At 42.3% G+C, this 23733-nt stretch overlaps 1 protein-coding gene across 1 annotated transcript in view; it reads left to right on the forward strand.

The window, feature by feature from the left end:
• Positions 1–23733, forward strand: part of Grhl2 (grainyhead like transcription factor 2) — a 101401-nt gene that overhangs the window by 12893 nt on the left and 64775 nt on the right. Inside the window, exons 3-7 of the mRNA XM_090339158.1 lie at positions 1379–1446; positions 4173–4563; positions 8535–8590; positions 12061–12217; positions 16146–16257. Coding sequence (XP_090195284.1) covers positions 1379–1446; positions 4173–4563; positions 8535–8590; positions 12061–12217; positions 16146–16257 — 784 coding nt within the window. The remainder of the gene's footprint in view (positions 1–1378; positions 1447–4172; positions 4564–8534; positions 8591–12060; positions 12218–16145; positions 16258–23733) is intronic.

Genomic DNA, 23733 nt, shown 5'->3' on the forward strand with positions numbered 1-23733 from the left:
TTTGTTTAAAGTCAGATTTTTGGTGAGTAATTGGAGATAAGAATCTCATGGACATTCCTGCCTAGATTGGCTTCTACTTACGATGCTCAGATCTCAGTCTCCTCAGTGGATAGAATTACAGGTGGGAGCCACTGTTGCCCAGCTCAGACCCTAGATCTTGAATCTCAGCTACCTGCTCCCCACCTTTTAGTCCATCTGTCTAGGATGTATATGGGGGAGAGGAAGCTGAGGACATTGCTAGGGAGACTAGCAGAGGCACGCTTCTCACGATGTGCGTTCATCTTAATATACTGAGGCTGCATTTTGGGGGGGAGGAGCAAATAAGTTTGGCCAAAATCTATAGTAAAAATCTATAGAGTCAGCAAAAAAAACCAACAACCAATAAGCAAACAAAGAAGCAAAAATCCCAGCTAACCAAACAATCCATATGTCTGTATTTTCATATTTGGAAACCACAAGAAAGGATCCATGGCACAGTCAAGAGATTAAATGATAACAGAAACATAGCTGGCAGTTTTCAGTGATGTGCTGGTATTATGGATAAGATAGAAAGAGTGACATAAGTATATTAGATAGTTATACCCTTACTAGGTGACAGTGCAGCTCCTATCCAACTTTTCTCTCCTTTACCTATACCAGTGTTCCTCAATAGAGGAACACTGCTTGTTGTAATTCTGTGATCACACGTTCTGTTTACTCAAAGGCACTGATGCTCCTGGGAAGTAACAGGGCCAGGAAGAGTTGCCTTGGTTAAGTTTCCTAAATAGAATGGTAGAATGAGGGTGGAGAGGTTAGCCTATTGGTAGAGTGCACTAAAACACACACACACACACACACACACACACACAAACAAACAAACAAGAAAAGCTAAATAATAAGTAGGAAGATCATTGTGAAGGATGCATAAACAAAGAAAGAACAATAGAATGAACCATGTTTATTGTGACCTCATGTTTCTCATTAGCCCTTTGTCTTTTTTTTTTTTTTTGCCAGTCCTGGGACTTGAACTCAGGGCCTAGATACTGTCCTTGAGCTTTCTCAAGCCTACTGCTCTACAACTTGAGCCACAGCACCAGTTCTGCTTTTTCTGTGTATGTGGTACCAAAGAATTGAACCCAGGGCTTTGTGCATGCTAAGTAAGTACTCTACCACTGCTTAAGAGATAGGAGCCTCATATTTTGCTTACAGATAGGAGCCTCACATTTTCCTGCCTGGTCTAGCTTTGATCTATAATCCTTAGATCTCAGCCTCCTGAGCATCAAGATTACAGACATAGCCACAAGTACCCAGTGCTACTCATTTTTAACTGCCTTCAGACAATAATCATCTTGCTTCTTCTTCAGTGGAAGTCTGACTGATGAATAACGGTTCTTTTCAGGTTCCTCGAGACAAGAGGCTGCTGTCTGTAAGCAAAGCAAGTGAGAGCCAAGAAGACCAGGATAAAAGGTATGACTTACATAAAAGACTATCTGGTCCCTAGAAATAACTTTTATTTGTTTATTTATTTATTTATTTATTTATTTTGTTTTGAGATGACTTAAGTCAAAGTGCTATTTTCAGTTCTGGTGGTTAATTGGAGATAAAGAGTCTCACAGACTTTGATGACTGGGCTGGCTTTGAACCTCGATATTCAGATCTCAGCCTTCTGAGTAGCTAGGATTACAGGCGTGAGCCACCACCAGCAATATGAGATATTTTAAAGAGGCTCTGCTTACTGTTTTTTGATGTGTGGATCAAAATTTCACTTTAAGCAGGTCAGATTCAGTGGGTTTGTTATTGTTGTTATTGCTCCTGTGTAAGTGTGTGTGTGTGTGTGTGTTTGATTGCTTTGAATGCATTGAGAAGATCACCGGTGAACTCTTCTGAAAAGGAGTTGCCAAGGAGGTAAAATTCCAAGAGTAAGAGGTGATGTGTGCTGGTGAGAGTCCACTGATACGATGCAATTTTCTGATCAATGCCAGAACCCCCTGCAGTTTAGCCCTTGAGGGAGTGAGATACCATTGGAGGGAATGGATGGAAGACTGTGCACAACAGGGAGCGGAGCACTGTCCATGTGCAGGGGCAGGAAAGATCTAGAAAGACAACAATGTCGTCCTTCTTTCCTGCCCTGCTAAGAACCACATGGCCAGTTAGATCACAGTTAGACACAATTAGATAAATTGAGATTAAAAAGGAAAAAAAACCAAACACACAACTTTCTTTCTGGTAAAACTAATTGGAGACCATGACTTGGAATGTGTAGCTGGAAACTCCACCCATCAAGGCCTAGGCAAGGCTTCATTCCACTGGTGGCCTGGCAGCCGGAGGGCACATCCTCTGTCCATTCTGCTCATTTGCTTTTCCCAGGTCATCCTTCAGGCTTTTTCTCTGTGTGGGATGCAGAGACATAGTCGGTTTTCTGTTTAAGTTCTACTAGCACACATATCCTAGTTTTAGGTGGCCTTGATAGGCAAATTCAAGGCAATTTTCCAAATGGTGTGGGCTTTAGGAAATGTTGATGTACACAGATGGCCTTTGTTTTGATATCAGCTAGGTAACTGGTTTCAAATTAAACACGATTTGTTCCCCTGTATTCCTAGATACTCAGGAAGCTGAAACGTGGAGGATCATGGAGCCCCAGTAGAAAAGTCTATGAGACTTTTCTCTACTTACCCAGCAAAAAAAGCAGGGTTCAAGTGGTAGAGCACCGGCTAAGAACAAGCAAGGATTTACAATGAATCCCTGTTACCAGAGCAAAACAAATATCAGAAACGAAAACAGGGTGTTTGAATCTTTGCTGTGTCTTATGTATGATTCACTTTTACTGATCTGACCATGAAAATAGCTTATTGCTTAAAGTCAAATGTCCAAAGAGTGGTGGTTTTATCTCCTAGAGGATTGTTTTCTAGGATTTTATCTATAGCTCAGTAACAGACTCAGAGGCATTCAGACACTTTTCTGAAGGTTTTGTTCTTGTGGGGCCATTTTATCCTCAAGCTCCACTTGGAAGTTTTACCTTAAAACTTGTTTGGTAGGTAAGTTTTACACTTTTTCTTTTCTTTTTTTTTTTTTTTTAAAGCAGGAATAGTGAGGTATCAATTCTTAGAACAACCAATTTTATTCAAATGTTTTTCCCGATGAGTGATATCAGTCACCCAGAAAGTACATGATAGATTAAAAAAGATAAAAGCAAACACAGAAAAAAAAATCCTAATTATCCAAGCAGGAATCCATGCAAAAATGTGTTTTCTTTCAATACTATTCAGAATAATAGTAAAAGTGTCCTCCTGCTCATTTTATTGACTAGAGGAACTTCTAGTAAGACCATTTTTCTATCAATGGTAATGTTTCATTAACAAATTCCTCTTTGTATCTGCTTTAGTATAAATGAAAGCATTTCATTTGTGTCTGCTAAGAATTAACTTTCTAAATGTCTTCCTTTATCTCTGTATGAGCCAGAAGGTCAGAGATCTCATTATATATAAGCCAGTTCCAACATTTTTCCTTGAGCTCCAAAGAAATGCAATTCTCAAGGCACCTAAAAATTCTTTTTACTTCTGGATTTAGGAAAAATGTTGTAGTGATAAATTGTCATCTTTTTTCCCCTTAAAGCTCACAGAATGGTGAAAATATCTCTCCCATCATTCCTTTAAATTACCCTATGTGTTATCCTTGTCTTTTTCCTTCAAAATCTGAGCAACATCTGTGCATTATATTTGATTTTGTGATTTTTAAATCTTTCATCTGAAACAGTCCTCTTTTCCTCTTTCCTTTTTTTGTGCCTTGACTTGTTGGCAAATTATGTTGTTAAGGACTGTTCAATTCTGGTTTGTCTTCTTTGTACTTTTTTGATGTGAAGTCATTCTTCTAACTCCTGAGAACTGAAAGTTGTTGTGGCATGATTCCATTTGGAGTCAGCTTTTCTGGAGTGGATGGGTGGGGTCAGAAGTGCTTAATATGAATAATGGGTCCTGAGGACTTCACACGATGCCACCAGGGGTCACATTGGGTAGTGTCCTAGTTCTAGGAATGCAAAGGTACATTCCATTCCGTTGTAAGGTCTGCCAACAGCCTATCCCCTCATGGTCATAGCACTTACAGATTGCTCTGTGCACCAATCCTTTTGTTGGAAATTTGCAAAGCAGTGATTTTTCTAATTCTCCCATGTTGCTGGGTTGGGTTTGAACACACAGAAACTGCCTTGGCACTGCAGAAACCCAGAGTAACTTGAGCGGAGGAGACAACAGAGTGCAGATCCTAAAGACTGTCCCAGTGAACCTTTGCCTGAGTCAAGACCACATGGAGAATTCCAAGCGGGAACAGTATAGCGTGTCCATCTCAGAGAGCCCGGCGGTCATCCCTGTGTCTGGCATTACCGTGGTGAAGGCCGAAGACTTCACACCCGTGTTCATGGCGCCCCCTGTGCACTATCCGAGGGGCGACGGGGAGGAGCAGCGCGTGGTCATCTTCGAACAGACTCAGTATGACCTGCCCTCCATAGCCACGCACAGCTCCTATCTCAAGGATGACCAGCGCAGCACCCCGGACAGCACCTATAGCGAGAGCTTCAAAGACAGCACCGAGGTGAGCTCCCCTCCTGGCTGGCTCCAGATGTCTGTGGGCATGCTGGGGGAGTGGGTATGCTTCTATTTTTCTTGTCGCTTCCATGCTTCTATGGTGACCGTGGGTATGAGCTTTAGTTTTGAGGAATTAAGTGTTTGTGTGTAGAACTTCCTGTGTTTTGTTTTGTCCTAAGGAATTCATTTGATCTCTTCTACCTTACAGCCTTAGGAATGGCTGCTGGCTAGATCTTTACTGTTTATTCTGTGTGTTGGGGGTATGTGGTGGGGTGTACTCACTCAGTCATTGAACTTATGATATTGTACATGCTAGTCAGGGGCTTTACAACTTGATCCACACTTTCAGCCTATGGCCTGTCTGTTTGATAACAATGGGATCTTTTAAAAACTTGGTCAGACGGAATACTCAAGAAGGCATCATCTGCTTGGGTATCCACATTATTTACAGAAACAATTGTCTTATTTGTTGGTTTAAAATTCTTAAGCTCTAAGTGCACAGTTTAAGGATTTTGGTAATCCCATGCAGTTGTACAATCCACATCATGGTCACACTGTAGGAGGTTCTTACCCTAAAAGCTCTCCGGAGTCTCCTTGAACTCGGAGTGCTCCTCATTGATTGCTCTTAGTCATCCTACTGTTAGCATTTCTAAGGTTTCATACAGATACATTAACAGTATGTATGGTCTTTGATGCTGACTTCATTTGAGGATTGATTTATGTCAGTATAAATTTGTAAGTGCTTAATTTAACACTTTGTAGATTTACTTTTGATTCTTTGTGTAAACACTGGGGCTTGTACTCAGGGCTTTGCACCCAGACGTGGCTTTTCCGAGCTAAGGCTAGAGTTCTACCACTTGACCACTCCTTCACTTCTGGGCTTTTGGGGATTAAATGGAGATAAAAGTTTCCTGTAAGCCAGGTGAGGTGACTCATGCCTGTAATCCTAGCTACTCAGGAGGCTAAGATCTGAGGATCAAGGTTCAAAGCCAGCCCAGGCACAAAAGACCTTGAGGCTCTTATCTCCAATTAATCACTAGAAAATGGGAAGTGGGGCTGTAGCTCCTGGGGTAGGGGTGGCAGCCTTGAGCTGAAGAGCTCAGGGACAGCACCCAGGCACAGAGTTCAAGCCCCATGACCCAAGGTTAACATTCTGCCACTTGAGCCACAGCACCACTTGCAGCTTTTTCTATGCATGTGGTACCGAGGAATCAGACCCAGGGCTTTTGCATGTGAGATGAGCACTCTACCACGAGGCTACACTCCCGGCCCCTGAGTTGTTGATTTTTTAAACTTTATTTTGGTGTATGTATTAGTTTCTCATTCTGACTGGAATCTGCATATCTCTGATGTCTAATGGTATAGCACACTATTTCATATGTTTGTTTGCTCTCCTTGTAACTTCTGTGAGGTATTTATTCAAATCTTTTCTCTGATTTTAAGATTCTTTATTCTCCCCCACTGCCCAGATCTGGGGTTTGAACTCCTGGGGCCTGGGCACTGTTTCTAAGCTCTTTTTGTTCAAGGCTAGCACTCTACCACTTCAAGTCACTGTACCACTTCCATTTTTTTTTTTGCCAGTCCTAGGGCTTGAGCTCAGGGCCTGAGCCCTGTCCTTGGACTTTCTCAAGGCTAGAGCTCTACCACTTGAGCCTTAGCACCACCTCTGGCTTTTTTCTATGTATATGGTACTGAGGAATTGAACCTGGGTCTTCATGCATGCTAGGCAAGCACTCTACCACTAGGCCAAACTCCCAGCCCCACTTCCAGTTTTTTTGAGTAGTCAATTGGAGAGAAGACGCTCACGGGACTTTTCCGCTGGGCTGAAAACCAGCAGGAATATGTTGAGGCCATGGCCTGGCCCAAACCAGTTTTGGAATCTCTAAGGCTAGTGTCTTATAAATTTCTGTATTTCACAGGGCGAGGTGGCTCATGCCTGTAATCCTAACTACTCAGGAGGCTGAGATCTGAGGATTGTGGTTCAAAGCCACCCTGGGCACTAAAGTCTGTGACACTCTTATCTCTAATTAACCACCAGATAACTGGAAGTGGCACTGTGGCTCAGGGACAGTGCCCAGGCCCAGAGTTCAAGCCCCACAACCAACCCCCCCCCCCAAATTTATATTTCTTTGGGTACTAATCTGGGAATGGTTAACTGACTGCAAAAGTGACACAAGCCTATACCTTTGACTTTTAATTTTTTGGGTTATGAGTATTCAACCAAATATTTACCTAATGTTCATAAGATTTATTTAGGTAAGCTTTGTCTCTAAGGAGTAAGAGTGGATGAAATTAAGAATCATAAATAAGTGCATAGAAACTAAGATGGAAAGATATGCTGAATTCTGAATGTGGTTAGGGGCTGTGAAATAAATAGCTGTGAGAAATGCCTTCCTGAGGAAGGCAGCCTTTGAGATGGTGACAAGAATCGAAAGTTTGAAACACTGAAACTAGAGGCAAAGAATTTTTGTCCAAGTAGAAGGACCAGGTATGTGATCAACCACACGCTTGCTTTTTCACTTTTATTATGTTAATTTTCTTAGGAAAGGCGAGTTTTTACAAGTCCTGGAGCTTGAATTCAGAGCTTGGGCATTGCCCTTGAACTTTGCTCACCACTTGAGCTTTCACTCTGCTTTTGGTTTTTTCCATAGTTAATTGGAGATAATAGTTTCATGGACTTTCCTGCCCAGGCTGGCTTTGAACCATAAGCCTCAGATCTAGAGTCTTTTTTAATGTCCAGAACCAAAGTATTGGGGCCCATACTTTTAAATTTTTGGTGCCAGTCTTAGGGTTTGAACTCAGGGTTTGATTGCTATCCTTGAACTTTTTCATTCAAGGCTAGTTTTCTACCACATGAACAGCAGTTCTACGTTCAGCTTTTTGTTGATTAATTAAACATAAGAGTCTCATGGACTTAGCTGCCTGGGCTAGCTTCGAAACAGGAGCCTCAGATCTCAGCCTCCTCAATGACTAGGATTACAGGAATAAGCCATTGGCTCTCGACTGAGCGTGTGCTTTTTAAAATGTTCTACATGTAGCACTGGGCATCCAATTTACTATACAAGTAATTGAACCTTTCAGAGCCCAAGCTTTGTTTCGTGCAGTACAAAAACTTACTCATAAATGTTATGATAGTGGAAGCGTGATTAATATTACTATTTACTAGTATTTAATATACCTACCTGGTTATCATTGTATAGCGCTCTCCTCCCCCCCCCCTCTCTCTTGTGGGTCATGTGGCTTAAACTCGGCCTGGGCGCTGTCCCTGAGCCCTTCAGCTCAAGGCTACCACCCTATCCCTGAGCCAAGCCCCACTTTCCGTTTTCTAGAGGTTAATTGGAAATAAGAGTCTCAGGTCCTTTTTGTGCCCCGACTGGCTTTGAACCTTGATCCTCAGATCTCAGCCTCCTGAGTAGCTAGGATTACAGGTATGAGCCACCAGCACCGGCGCCCAGCTACCACTCTCTTTAGTAACCTTATTCTTTCTAATCACTATGAGTAGATATGTAACAGAGCAAAATGACCACAATTGCTTTATACAAATGTTAGGCAAAGAAGCTACTTAACTCTGAATGATCTTGCTTTAGAAACTTTGTTTCTAGCTGCTCTACTGGGTTGCTTTTTGCTGGGTGATGTGATGCTTATAATACTGCATTAATTCAGAGTCTGTGACATTTAACAATAAGTGTTGGAGATAATCAAAAGGAGAAAAAAAAAAAGGTTTAATGTATTTGAAGACATGGCTTCCAGTGACTACAAACCTTTTGGACCAGCTGCAGGACCATACAGAGTGCACATGTGCTGTTTGTGGCATGCATTTCTTCAGGTGGTGGTGATGGGTGACTTCTGTGGACAAACGGGAACTACTTTGATTACAAACAAAGCACCAAAGACATACCCATTTTCTCTTCTTATGAGGGCACTATTGTTTTGGCATACAGACCCCACCTATTTATTTTAATTTTATGACTTTTGCAGAAGTTTCGGAGTGCTTCCGTGGGGGCTGAGGAGTACATGTATGAGCAGACATCAAGGTAGGTCACCAAGAAATGTGTCTAAATGTAGCTTCAATCTTCAGTTTTCCTTTGTATACTTTCCTAGAACAATTTGATTTCCTTGGCCTTCATGCCTCTGTGCAAGTGAACTTCTTTATCGTTATTTCTACTCCTGACCAAATCCTTCTAGGATGTGGGAGTGCATGGGGGTGGGGGTATTACACAGTCAGAGCAGCAAGGAAGTAGTTGCCAGGCCAGTGACGAGAGCACAGCTCTACCAGTCACTCACTTGATCTGGTACATGGAGAACATCCCTTACACACTTCTGAGCTGCAAAATGAGGTGTATAGGCAGAACCCTAGGTTAGTTTGCCTTATGGGGCTCAGGGGACACGAATCTTTGTCATTATACTTAACAATCACTTATGTTTATAAACACCAACTTCTGGGAGGACCATTTTAAAATACAAAAACAAGGCATTTAATAGAAAGAGAGCGAAATGTTTTTCGTCTCCCCTTGCAGGAAATGGGAGTTGAAGACTCTCCACATTTTGTTAATTTATTTATTAAACCGATTAAAATGTGTTTGTTGTTCATGTGAAATTCTAATTTGACTCAGCATCCTGTTATTTGCTATCCTCGAAACTCAGAGAGTTACCTCCTTTGGAGAATGTCAGGTCTTAATGCTGTCACTTGGAATAAGTAAGCCTGTCATTCCCAGGCCTGTGGTGTGTTCATCTGTTCTGTAATTTTTTTCTTCATGCATTTCAAATTGTTATTCTAAAGGTGATATATGGGGTAGGGTTATACTTAGATAATCAGATAGTGAGACCCACTGTTGCATTTGTTCACTCTTTGCCCCAACATTTTGTTCCCCCCCCTTTATTCTCCTAAAGACAAATGAACAAACAAAAGGGAAAGAAAAAAAGCAACAAAGAAAAAAAACCTCTTCCATTTCCTGGAGTTCATTTCTATAAATATTATTTTATATAATTAGATAGACATCGGTATTGTACACTCTTTGTGTTCCTCTCCTAAGAGCATCTTTCATTGTTCTCATTGTATGCGAATACCTAGATAACTGTATAATTTATATTTCCCAGTAATTGTGTGTGTGTGTATGTGTGTGTATCCACACAAAAATCTACAATCTATGTGTTTTCTTGTGGATTTACAGGCACATTCTAGCTACCACAAATGAGAACCCATACAACCTATGTTTCTGTGGTCTGATTTACTTCACTTAATATAATTTTTTTCCAAGCCTTTCCATTTCCTTCCATATGGTACAATATGATTCTTTCTGAGTAGAATTCTATTGTGTATATAGACCACATTTTCCTGACCCATTTGTCCACTGAGGGACATCTGGCTGATTCCTTGGCTACCAACACTTCACTTTTTTTTTAATTGTCAGGATAATGTACAGAGGGGTTACAGTTACATTTGTCAGGTAGTGGGAGAATTACTTCTCATACATTGACACCCCTTCTCATGTTTTTGTCCCCATTTCCCTCCCCCCCTTCCAATCATCTTATTTCCCCCTTCCATTTCCTATTTCAAATAAACAAATTATATACAGTATACCAGGAAATAAAGTCACTTCACATTTTAAAAGCAATATTTGATTTAGGTAAGGTTGAAGATTTAGTCTTATATGATACATGGTTTATGTGATAGGATATTGATGGTACAATATTAAAATAGCTTGTTTTTGTTTTTATTTTTTGAAGGGAGCAAAATGACATTGAGATGGTTCTGTCATGAATGATTTATTTTCAGCCTGTTGGAAGACACATACTGTAGCATTTGCTTATGCCTTAGGTTTTTAGAGGAAAGTCATTTGATATTAAAATGCTTTCTTCTTATATGGTTAGAATGTAATTAGATTATTATAGGAATAACTAACTGAAAGCAAAAATCCCTTCTAGTGCTATTAGTAGACCATTGTAAGGGACAGATTTGTTTGTATCCATCAAGTGAAGGGGGTAAAACACTAGAGTCAATGGTCAGGGTGTGATAACTTAGAAGACATAGTATTCATCATTGAATTGTCACTCAGGACAACATCCTGCAGTGGTAACAAAAATAAGTATTTCTGAATGAATTCATTAAACATGACAGAAACAACAGCAACTAACGATGTGGCTCACACATTTATTTTAAACAATAAACATAGTCTTAGAAATTAATGTTAGGAAATTGTTTTTGTTCTGTAAATCATATATGGAAAATATTCAGGAAACCATTTTGATCCACAAACTTGGATGGTAAGAGCATAGCCATGATCCAATAAAATGTATTTGCAGAACAAATTTCATTTAAAAATCAGGCAGCAAGGAAGCAAGATCATCCTTTTCCATTCTCAGAGCAGCTCTTCTATGAATTCTTTCATAGCTTTGAAAATGACAACAACAGGCCAGGTGCAATAGTGTGCATGCACCTATAATCCTAGCTACTTGGGGGTCTGTGGTAAGCTTAGAAATTCCAGGCCAACCTAAAAATCTTTAGTAGCACCATGTCTCAAAATAGACATGTAAAAGGTTAAAGATGTACCTCAGCACTAGAGTACTTGCCTAGCATGAATAAAGTCTGAATTAAATCCCAAGAACTATAAACTAAAACACATCACCCCCACTACCACCACCACCACCAACAAAAAAAACCAAACCCATGATGCCCATGGCTCATGTCTGTAATCCTAGTTATTCAGGGGGGCTGAGATCTGGGGATCGCAGTTCAAAGCTGGCGTGGGAAGGAAAGTCCATGAGAGTCTTATCTCCAATTAACCACCTGAAAACTTGAAATGGCTCAAAGTGGCAGAGTGCTACCGTTGAGCAGAAGAGCTCAGAAATAGCATTCAGGCTCTGAGATCAAGCCCCACAATCAACCAAATAAAAAAAAATCGAAACATACCCCCCCCAAAAAAACCCCACCCATACACACACACACAACAACACAACAAAATCCTTACCCAAATCCCACAAGAAATAAAAGACAAAAAAACCTCCATTAGAGAAGTCGAGTCTTAGTAGTGAAAGCTGGAGTCTTCGATTTTTACATTTTGGAATATTTTTAGGTGAGGTGGCTCTCCATAGCATCTCAGTTGGATACAAGGAAGTTAGGTATGTGGATTAACTGAACAGAACCATTCCTGTGTTTGGCTTGTTGTTACATTACAAGTGGCAAATTCAATCAGTTTTTAGCTTAAGACATTCCCTATGAACCAAGATCTACCCAAGATTCCATGGCACACATGCCAAGTGCATCATGGACTTTCTCCCCTTCCAGCCCATCTGGTTTATGGGCCCCTATTAGAAATGTTACATACACTGTATTCTGCAGTGACCTTTGGTCTCATCTCATCTCTTGCCATCTGCCATGTTTTGTCTCTAAAACAGAGTAAATGTTGGTTAATATTCATGCAAAATACTATTGGTATGAAACTGATCAGAAAGACAGAAATGACTCTAGGAGTGATTCTGACCATTGTTTGTTTCCTGTTCCCAGTGGCACATTTCAGTACACGCTGGAAGCTACCAAATCTCTCCGTCAGAAGCAGGGAGAGGGTCCCATGACCTACCTCAACAAGGGACAGTTTTACGCCATCACACTCAGTGAGACCGGGGACAACAAATGCTTCCGACATCCTATCAGCAAAGTCAGGGTATGTGCCAATTCCTCGAGTGCTGAGGGATTCATAGTATGATGCATGAATGAATAGTATAACTAGATTAGTAGTATGGTTTTTCATAGCCTTGTGAAGTGGTGGAAAAAAATTCCAAAATAAATAGTTTTACTACCAGTGTCAGAGAGTTGGAGCAGGAGAACCTACTGGCTTTTAGCTTATTGTTTTTTATTTTTCTTTTTATTTTGCCAGCCCTGGGGCTTGAACTCAAGGCCTGGGCACTGCTCTTGGTCACTTTTTTCCTCAAGGCTAGTGCTCTGCCACTTGAGCCACAGTGCCACTTCTGGCTTTTTCTGTATATGTGGTACTGAGGAATCAAACCCAGGGCTTCATGCATGCTAGACAAGCACTATACCAGTAGGCTATGCTCCCAGCCCCTGTTTTTTTTTGCCAGTCCTGAGCTTGAGCTCAGGGCCTGAGCACTGTCCTTGGACTTTCTCAAGGCCAGAGCTCTACCACTTGAGCATCAGCACCATTTTTGACTTTTTTCTATGTATGTGGTACTGAGGAATCGAACCCGGGTCTTCGTGCATGCTAGGCAAGCACTCTACCACTAGGCCAAACTCCCAGCCCCCCAGCCCCTGTTTTTTATTTTTATTTTTTGTTGATTATGGGGCTTGGGCCTGAGTGCTATTTCCGAGCTCTTCTGCCCAACGTTAGCACTCTGCCACTTTGAGCCACAGTGCCACTTCAAGTTTTCAAGTGGTTAATTGGAGATAAGAGTCTCATGGACTTTCTTGTCCAGGATGGCTTTGAACCACTATCCTCAGATCTCAACTTCTGGAATGTCTAGAATTACAGGAGTAAGTCATTGGTATCTGGTTAGTTTATCATTTTAATCAGTAACCAATAACCTCAGGGAAGGAGCTGGTTGAACATACTTTCTGACTATATTCAAGGAATTTTCCTTTTCTGTTTATTGTATAGATGTCCCTAGTTGTTCTTGTCCAAGGATCTTAATTTTTCAAATAAGTGACTGTAAATCTGGACTCGTTTGTGGGTGAGAAGGAGATGTTGCTTAGAAAGCAGTTTATATACTGAGGCTTTCCCTTCGACTCTTGAAAAGGCCTTCGTAGCCTGACTTTGGTAAAGCGGGAGAGGCACCAGGCCCTACAGGAGAAACTTCCAGATTGATGACTGTTATTCCTATTTGTAGGATATGAGACTAGAGCCCTAGTTCACTGCCCTGGATACCTGCCAGTTTCTGACATAGTCACTGCTGCCAAGAAAGGAGGGGACTGGTAATCCCTCTATACTGAAGAGGAAAATTTGAGGAGAGATCTGAGAAGGTTGAAGGGCTTTCCTGATCTGTTGTGAAATGCTTCATGCTGCTGTATTCATGGTGCCCAGCCCAGCTTATTTTAGCCATATCTGTTTCCTGCTAGACTTTCAGAACACAGGAACTGGAGAGCCATAGTGTATCTCCCCCCACTCCACATCAAATGTGAGGTCAAGGTCACCTACAAGACTAAGACCACTGGAGGTCAAAGGTGTTTACAGAGTACCATTAGGATAATTAGTATGTTATGACTTTATGGTCAAAACCAAGGTGGAAGTTGTACTATGTCAATAGGAAGTTGAAAAATATCAACTTATCACATCAGCATCTTCCTATCTGCTCTATGGCAGATACAACCCTTTAAAACAGGCACTGTGTTATTGTGGTACTACATATAAGGAAACTAGCTTTCAGAACTCTGGTCAAGGAACCCATAGTTAAAATGTGAGGAAACCAGGGTATGTCCCAGGCTGCCAGAGTGCTGGAACCAAGTCTTCACTACAGAAGGTGTGCTGTGGTGGGCTGGGAATGTAGCTGGGTTTGATTCCCAGCACTGGTTTCCCTCCACAAAAATGTGTGCTGTGTTGAGCAGATGAGAGAGATTAAAGACAGAGAATTGCAGCCTACTGGCCACTTCTGGATATGGGCATCTGAGACGATAATGAGTATATTTACCTTAAAAAACAATTCCATGTGAACTCTTAAGTAAGAGCTTAACCATAAAATCCTTCTTAATCACCACTACGGTCACCCATAGAAGGAAAGTCTGAGCTAGAAGAGTTCAGAGTACAGGGACTTTTCTAAAAATCCTAATTTGTTTCCTTATGAAAATACTTCATTATGAAAACTTCTGTGTTGGTCCAAATTAAGAAGAGCTCTTCTCTTAAGGACTTCAGTCCGTGCTTGCAGAGAGTTAGTTGGTATCCCTCAGCACTGGGGTAGCTCTGAGTTACTCCTCAGCCTGAGGATCCGAAAGTGTCTGGAGATAAGTGAACTGTTAACCATTTGTTTCTAAGAACAGTGTGAAATTGTGAATTAAGGCATAGCAGGCTTGACTGTAACAGTTTCAGGACGTTTTTGGTGGTATGCCCATCTAGTCATTTATTAGGTGGGAAAAAAACAACCAAAAACTCTTTATTTTGCTTTAATTTAGGGTAGAATCAAAATGATACAGTCAACTTGTACACCTGGGTGGAAAAGTTAGAGGAAGTGGGAGAGAGGGAAGAATGAGAAACTGCTGGGTTCAAGGTCCCAACAGCATGGTGAATAGCCTGGTGTTGCCATGTTGCTACTTACTGGTTCCCTAGCTAATTTTTATAGTATATGTGTATACACACACACACACAGCCTTTGAGTAGTGATAAAAAGGGGTTTCATTTCAACCTGTCCATTTATGAATACAATGAGTCTTGATCAATGCCACTTGCATCATTCTCCTTCTCAGGTTACCTGCATCTGTTTTCACACAGATACACAGTACAATGAAAGTTAGACTGTATCAGTTCACTCTTCCTCTCTCTGTTCATCTGTACTCCGTCCTTGAGCCTGAGCCCCACCACCTTCTGATAAAACATGCTTTATCTTCCTGTTACTTATAAGTTAATTGTTCAGAGAAGTTATACCATTGGAATACTCTCCTGGATACACATGCTTTAGTCAATATTTGTATTCCAATACTTCTTTGCCCTTGTATTTTTCATTATCTGAAATATCTGAACTTTAAATGTACTTTTTTCCATAGGGATTCATCTTTTCAGCATTCCCCTCATTGCCAAAGTATTTCCTTTCCTCCTCCTCCTCTCCTTCTTCTCCTTCTTCTCCTTCTTATCCTTCTTCTCTTTCTCCTTCTCCTCCTCCTCCTCCTCCTCCTTCTCCTCCTTCTCCTTCTCCTTCTTCTTCCTCTTCTTCTTCTCCCTCTCCTTCTCCTTCTTCTTCTCCTTCTTGTCAGTCACAGTTTTCTGGTGGTTAATTGGAGACAAGAGTCTCACAGACTTTTGTGCCTCGTCTGGCTTTGAACTAAGATCCTCAGATCTCAGCCCCCTGAGTAGCTAGGATTAGAGGTGGGAGCCACTGGCACCCAGCATTCCTTGGTATTTATTTTATTCCTCCCTTATTCTAGCACAAATCACCAGTCAGCATACCAAGAAAAAAAATATTATTGAAGGGAACCAGAGCTGGGTGCTATGACTAAAGCTTCTTCTTATAGCTACTTGGTAGGTAGAGATGTGAGAATTATGGTTCAAGGCAGGCCTGGGCATAAAAGTTCATGAGGCTCCATCTTAACCAAAGGTTAGCTGCCTTGGTGTATGGCCACCATCCCCAGTGACACAGAGAAACACAAGGAATCACAGCTCGGACCACCCTGGGGCAAAAGCAAGACCCCACCTCACAAGTATTCAAAGCAAGATGGGCACCTTTGGCTCCAAACCTGAAATCTTAGCTACTCAGGAGGGCTCTTTTTGAGTAAGCCTCTTTAAAAACAAAACCAACCCTTCAGCTGAACTTGTCTAGGTTAAGCAGGAAAAGCTATGCTATGGAAGCATGCCCGTGGTGAAGCAGTCGACCTGAGAGCACAGCGAGCACAGAGACGCTACAGGAAAGTAATGCCCTCCCCTCTCCCCTCTGCAGAGTGTGGTGATGGTGGTCTTCAGTGAAGACAAAAACCGAGATGAGCAACTGAAGTACTGGAAGTACTGGCACTCTCGGCAGCACACGGCGAAGCAGAGGGTTCTGGACATCGGTAAGTCCTTCCTGACCTCCCTTCTAGGCCTTCATGAGCAGATAGGTTGTGGTGCTGCCAGAATGCCAGGGGAAGCCCACACAGGAACCAGAGCAAAGACCAATACCGTTGCGCTCTCAGCCATTACTCTTTGCACTTTGGCTTTAGTGCTCTGAGTAGGAACCATGCTGAGAAATTAAAGTCAGGCTAAGCCGAGAACGAAGTGTTTCGTTTCCATCAAAGTCTACCGTGCCTCATATCACCAGGATCATACTTTACATTTGCAACACAGCTTCTATAACATGGTCTGTGCCAAATAGACAGGGAGCCAGTCACATGCTCACTTGTCTCCCTAAACATGCATCCACTCAGGATCGTGTGATTCTAAGGCATTTGGTAAAGGCTGTGTGACTGCATGACAAGGCCTGGTCTATAGTTTTTGGGCCATTGTTCTGTCTACTTCAAAACCTTTGGTGCCCAGTAGGCCTGGGTAAGATCATGATCCTGTGAAAAACCTTTCTTGCTAGTAGAGAAGGGATTTGTCTGCCATGTTTAGGGGTCTATGTGCTCATAAATGTGGTGTCTGTCCTCTGGATACCGGAAGTCTCCTAGATGCAGACAGGAAGGAATAATCCCTGCTAAGTAGGTCACAAAAGGAAGTTAGTGCCAAGGTTAGAGAGGCAGAAGGGTTAGTTAGGCAATTACCCCTGCCTGCAGTGCTGAAGAATTAAAGGAAGGAGGTAGTGGGTGTTAGTGGAGCCCCCTGGGACCACAGTGGGAGCGAGTCATTGCCAGAAACATCTCAGTGCCAAGGAGGAGGAGGAGAAATACCTGGTTTTGCCTGGCTTCTAGGCTCGTGCCTGATTGTCATTCACCACATTAAGGCCAGAAGGCACATGACACTGACACATGCAGTTGGAAGGGACCCACTTCTGAGATACAAAGCAAAACAGAAAGGTGAATGGGTCTTAAAAGTTTTCCAGAATTGCTTAGCAACACATGCAGTTATGTATGTTTCTAAGTAGTCCTAATCATTTAGCTACATGCTGTTGCCATAAGCAGTTACTTTATCTCATGTTTACAGATTTTATAAACCAAGAGGCTAGAGTTGAGTATAAGCAGAGGCCATAGCACTGGTATCAGAAAGTATTACTGAGCCATTAAAATATATTTGCTTGGATTTCTTAAACAGTTCAATGAAGGGCCTTCATTCTCACCCTTTCTAGGATCCCTAATCAGTTGAGAGAACTGGCTAGTGATTAACTTAAATTCAGAGACTCACCAGAGAGCATACTGCAAGAAATTACTGGTTTATACCACAAAATGGTTCAGCCAAATATATTAAGCTAATAAAGCGAGAGATAGAGAGACAACTGGCCTACCTACCATCTCAGGTGACCTGGTCCCAGTACTGAATGTTCAGTGATGGAGAAAAAATCTTCCCAACCAGGGTCTATATACCGAACCCCTGAGACTGAGACAGGGTTAGGGGGAACTTGCCTTAACCTGTTTGTAACCAGTTTGCAGAGAACAGAGGAGCAATTTTATTTTATTTGAAAAGTTAGTCTTATAATTATTGCCCAAGAAAATGAGAGGAGAGCAATTAACTAGAAATATGGGCTAGGTTCAAATAAGACAAGTAAGAAAAGCATTTTCCTGGCATGCGTGTTGATTCTATCTTGATACTGTTACAGGACTTAGTTTTCTAAGACCAGAATAATTTCTCAGCTGTCTAGCGCTTCAAATCTTATCTCTCTTCTGTATCACCTCCTGTCTATCTTCAGACAGAACCTCATATGTATGTGAGTGTATACACATGGATACATACACTTACACACTTAATGACTGTTTAGCTTCATGGTAAACTGGGCTATTTTCTTTCTTTCTTCTTCTTCTTTTTTTTGCTTGAACTCTGGGCCTGGGCACTGTCCCTGAGCTCTTCAGCTCAAGACTACTGCTTTACCTCTGGGCCTGGGCATTGTCCCTGAGCTCTTCAGCTCAAGGCTACTACCTTATCCCTGAGTTATAGCTCCATTTCCTGTTTTCTAGAGATCAACTGGAGATAAGAACCTCACGTTCTTTCTTTCGTTCTTTAGTTCCAGGGCTGGCTTTGACCCAATCCTCAGATCTCAACCTCCTGAGTAGCTAGGATTACAGGTGTGAGCCACTGCATCCAGCTGGGTTATTTGTTTTCAATCTGAAACCATAGAATAAAATAAGTCTCTTGCTTCAACTGGGTATGTGGGGGGGGCACACATGTGTGCATGAGTGCATGTGTGCTGATTCTGGGTCTTGAACTAGATGTTGTCCTTGAGATTTTTTTTTTTTTTGCCAGTCCTGGGGCTTATACTCAGGGCCTGAGCACTGTTCTTGGGCTTTCTCATGGCTAGAGCTCTACCACTTGAGCCACAGCACCACTTCTGGCTTTTGTCTATGAGTGTGGTACCAAGAAATCAAACCTGGGTCTTCGTGCATTCTAGGCAAGCACTCTACAACTAGGCCAAACTAGCCAAACTCCTGAACTTTTTTGCTCAAGGTCAGTATTCTGCTACTTGGAGATAAGTATCTTACAACTTTTCCTAACCAGGCTGTCTTTAAACTGTCCTCCTCAGATCTCAGCCTCCTAAGTAGCTAGACCACCAGCTGAACCACGAGTGTCTGGTAGAACAGGTGTTTTTTGAACACATTCTGTATTCCTAACTTTACCCTGACAAATCATGACATGAAGAAGCATGCAAAGCCCTTACATAATTCTCTACAAAAAGCAAGCCATGTGTCTTTCTGCTGAAGGGTTGTATACACATTTCTAAGATGAAGGGGAACGGAGCCTGCAAGGGCACCATCCTGGGTATGTTGTGTGCTGTTGTTACTCTTCACTGGGAAGTGGCGTGTGCTCTTGAGAACAGTGATCAGGCCATCCCTGGTTTCCCTGGAGCACCGTGCTGTGTTAACACCAATTCCTTTGTGTGTGCTGGGAGGGCAGCATGGGATTTACATTTGCCAGGATTGTTTTCCAACTTGCCAATGGCTTCGAAAATCCAAAAGTAATTAATGCACCTCTTTTTCAAAATCTCCACCAGGCTGCAGGTTAAATTCAGGACTCATATGTTACAGTTTCCCAAATCTTTACCAGTGCCTGTGGTCAGCAAGTTCAAGGGCACCGGATAGGCAGAGATTTTGAACCTGAAATTAGAGAGATCAGGCTCTTTTAGCCCTTGGGGTTTGGGCATTAGGTGAAGTATAAACTAGATCCTCCACAACATAATTTTGTGCATATGAGCTTGAAGATTATTATTATTTTTGTGGGTCATGGGGCTTGAACTCTGGGCCTGGGCACTGTGTCTGAGCTCTTCAGCTCATGGCTACGGCCTCACTTCCCATTTTCTAGTGATTAATTGGAGATAAGAGTCTCACAGTCTTTTGTGCCTGGGCTGGCTTTGAACCTTGATCCTCAGATCTCAGCCTCCTGAGTAGCTAGGATTAAAGGCATGAGCCTCTGCACAGGCTTAAGATTTTTAATCTTGGTTTTTTGTTTGTTTGTTTTTTTGTCAATTGTTCAGTTGTGCAGCTTGCACACTGGGCCTAGGCACTGTTCCTGAGCTCTTCAGCTCAAGGCTAATGCTGTATCATTGAGCTACAGAGCCACTTCCAGTTTTCTGGGGGTTAACTGGGGATAAGAGTCTCACGGAGGGCCGGAGTTTGGCCTAGTGGTTACAGTGCTTACCAAGCATGCATGAAGACCCGGTTCGATTCCTCGGTACCACATACATAGAAAAAAGCCGGAAGTGGTGCTGAGGCTCAAGTGGTAGAGCTCTAGCCTTGAGAAAGTCCAAGGACAGTGCTCAGGCCCTGAGCTCAAGCCCAGGACTGGCAAAAAAAAAAAAGAGTCTCACGGACTTTCATACCTGGGCTAGCTTTGAACTGCCATCCTGAATAGCTAGTATTACAGGCATGAGCCACTGGTACCCAGCTTTAACCTTGTTTTTTTTGGGTAGGTGGACCATCAGCCTTCTGCTCCTCCACTCCTACCTCCACCACTGGTGAAACTACATGGAGATTCTACTTCTGGCCACGTCTTTACTCCTTGTCATTATTCACACATGCTCAGGGAAATTCTTTCTTGGCATGTTGTAATAATGACTCCCAGAGAATGTGATCACCTCTTTTTACATATACTTACCTCCCCTAGACCAGGTGGTCAGCTAGCTGTTACTTGGGATTCCCTTTGAGCATCCCTCAGTGTGCCAGAGGGCAGAGTCTTGTCTGTGGGTACATGTAAGGGAGCCAGATCCTGAAGAGAGAGTAAAGGCTTCTCTCGAGCCTGTGTTCTTCAGGTCTCCCGGCTTTGAAGGGTTGTCGTGGAGGGCCAGCCTGTATTTGGTTTCCTGCTCTTGGCCTTAGATGCTTGTTCCCTATTGCTTTCTTTTCCTTTTCTTTCCCCCCCCCCTCCCCTTCCTGTCTCCTTTCTCTCTTTCTCCTCTCCTCTCCTCTCTCTCTCTCTCTCTCTCTCTCTCTCTCTCTCTCTCTCTCTCTCTCTCTCTCTCTCTCTGTCAGTCCTGGGGCTTGAACTCAGGATCTGGGCACAGTTCTTGGGCTTTCTCAAGGCTAGCTCTCCACCACTTGAGCCACAGAACCATTTCTGTTTTTTGTTTTTTTTTTTTTTTCTGTGTCATACCAAGGAATCAAACCTAGGGCTTTGTGCATACTAGGCAAGCACTCTCCACTAGGCTACACTCCTGGCCCTAGTTCCCTATTTCTTTCCAGCTTTTTCAAAGGAGACTGTCTCTGTTACCTGCCACACATCTTCATTATCTCTGTTATGTTTGTATCCCTTCAGAGCACTTCTATGTTTTGTGTTACTTTATTATTTTCCTTTCAGCTAGAAGGTAAGCTTCAGAAGAGCTCTTTTTTTTCTTTATTCTGGCCTCAGTGCTCAGCACAGGATACAACAAAGGTTTAGTAAATATTTTAGGAATGAGTGAATGAATGAACAAATGAATGACCATATGCATATGCATTCAATTTTCCTTACAATGGTAGGAAGTCTGAAGGAATAAATTATTCCTCATACGGTCTGTCATCTGTTCCTTGCCTCTGTTTTCTGGGCTCTCTGTCATCACGTATTAGCATTTTCTCCGTCTTCAAAGTAATCATTTTGTGTTGTCTAAAAGCTGAGATAGTGAGGGTAAGAATTTTATCCACGGTCCCACATGAGCTGAATGGTGTAGAAGAATGGAAACACTGCTGAAGATTGCCCCCAACTCTATAGAATGTGTGTCCATCCACTCCAAGATAACTCTCGATACCCCAGGTCTCTGCTGTACCTGGAGTGACTGGAGATATTTATTAGTTGTTGTGTACATGCCCCTGCTGCTTCGGATTTTGCTTACCAACTCTGAGGACATTATCCAATCTGGACAGTGGGACTGTTGGCTGCTGCTGTCTCTAAAATTTCCAATAGCCAGCTTCAAATACATGACTCTGGTATGTTAGATCATAAAATGATTGGGTTGTATGGAAGGAAGCACTAGCAATTAGCTCTGATTGAACATAGGTAAGACAAATGAACCAAGGCCCAAGTGGATTCTGCTGGTTTTTAAAACACACCAGCTTCTCCAAGTTTTACAAGTTCTTTCTTGTAAGCTCCTTGAAAATAGCAATTATTCCAGGCCATAAATAAGCTGACATTTTGCAGCCCAAGGCACATTCCCTATGTCAATTATATTTCCTATAGGGAAAACCACTTAAATGATGTTTGTTGTTTGATTGCCTCTAAACTCACAGGCCCTATTACACTGAGACATTGAGTCAGTGATGCGCCCAGTTTTTTTTTTTCACACCAGTTTGAGGAAATGTATGCTTTCCTTCTGTATACACTTACTGACTAATATTAAAGTACACTATGGACAGGGCCTTTCCCTACAATCAAAATGAGTCTGGGCCAGATAGCAGTGACTTATGTTTCTAATCCGAACTGACTCAAGAGGCTGAGATCTGAGGCTTGTGTTTCAAAGCCAACTGGGGCACATAAAGTTGAAGAGACTCTTACCTTAAATTAACTACCAAAAAAAAAAAAAAAGCCAGAAGTGGAGTTGTGGTTTAGGTAGTAGAGTGTTGGCTTTGAGCAAGAAACCAAAATAAGACCAAAAAAAACCCAAAAAAACCACTCATGAATAGTACCGAAGCCATGAGTTCAAGCCCTAGGACTGGCAGGTGCACATACACACACAGATTGGAAAAGTGCTTTATAAAACTGTTAGCAAAGATGGGAGGATTTTCAACTATTATGCATAACTAGTAAGAAAATTGACTGGAATTAAGACAGAGAGTCAGAAAGTAAGGAAGTACAAAGTAAATGAGGTATAGAGAGGCTTCCTTTTTAAAGAGAGACTTTTGGAGATCTTGGACCATATCAAGCACTGATGGAATCTGATGGCCTCGAGCTCCAAAAGAAACCCTGTGTGAAGTTGTTTGTGTGTAGCACACACTAAATCTTTGGGCCCCATGGAGATCAGCTAAGTTGGGAGGGAACCCAGAGCCTTCACACCTAAAGGTTCCTGGTGTTAGGAGTCCATGATTTTTGTCACATAAGTCTGGGTGGCCAACCTCAGAACTGCAAGCAGAGCACTGGTATTTCAATTCCTCTAACTCCTCTCCTAGAAGAGCAGTATCACCGAGCCAGACGTTGAGGGTAAAGAAGCTCAGAGCATCTCATCTTTCGATGCTTGACCACTGTCTTGACACCACAGGGTGTGTGTGTGTGTGTGTGTGTGCGTGCGTGTGCGCGCGCACGCGCGCATGTGTGTGTGTTCATATTCTTATATTGACATTTAACATGCCCACCTTGTTTTTATTGAACAAAGCGGATATTGCAGATTCAGGGACGCAGAAGAAATAGATAGTTTTACCCCTCTCTTGTATCTGCATGTTGTTACATTGCACAGCAGTCACCCTAGAACTCCCATGAGGACAGGTGATAGAGACTATGAAGAAATAATAGGTGTGCATCTCAGGGATCACATGGAGTTCTTCTGAAATGAACTACAATAGGGAGCTTTGGATGGTGTTTGCAGATGTATCTTAAGACCCTGGTGGGCTCCTTTTTTATTAGAGAGGACAGTAGAGTAGAGACTCATAACTTGAAGGCCAGTGAAAGCCCAGGACACAGGGGCACCAATTTTGTCTGGAATGAGGGACCAGCCACAGCACTGATAGGACCTTGCTGAGCACCCAGCTGTGGACAATAATGGGGAGGGAAAGGATCATGGTCATGTTGGCTGAAAATGGCACTTCCTGAGATGAGGACTGGGAGGTGGTAGGGGAAGGGAGATGGCATATTATGATTTAGTGCTGTCCACATAGGGTGATAGTTCCCCAGGACTCATTTTGTTAGCGTGGGATCCATGCAAAAATTTTTTTGAAATGACTTATACATCTTTGAACTGGACTAGATAGATTAGATAGATATCAACTCTACCAAAAATAGGAAATCACTTA

The sequence above is a fragment of the Megascapheus bottae genome, chromosome 9, assembly GCF_031878675.1.
Source record: "Megascapheus bottae isolate mThoBot1 chromosome 9, mThoBot2.hap1, whole genome shotgun sequence".
Lineage (NCBI taxonomy): Eukaryota > Metazoa > Chordata > Mammalia > Rodentia > Geomyidae > Megascapheus > Megascapheus bottae.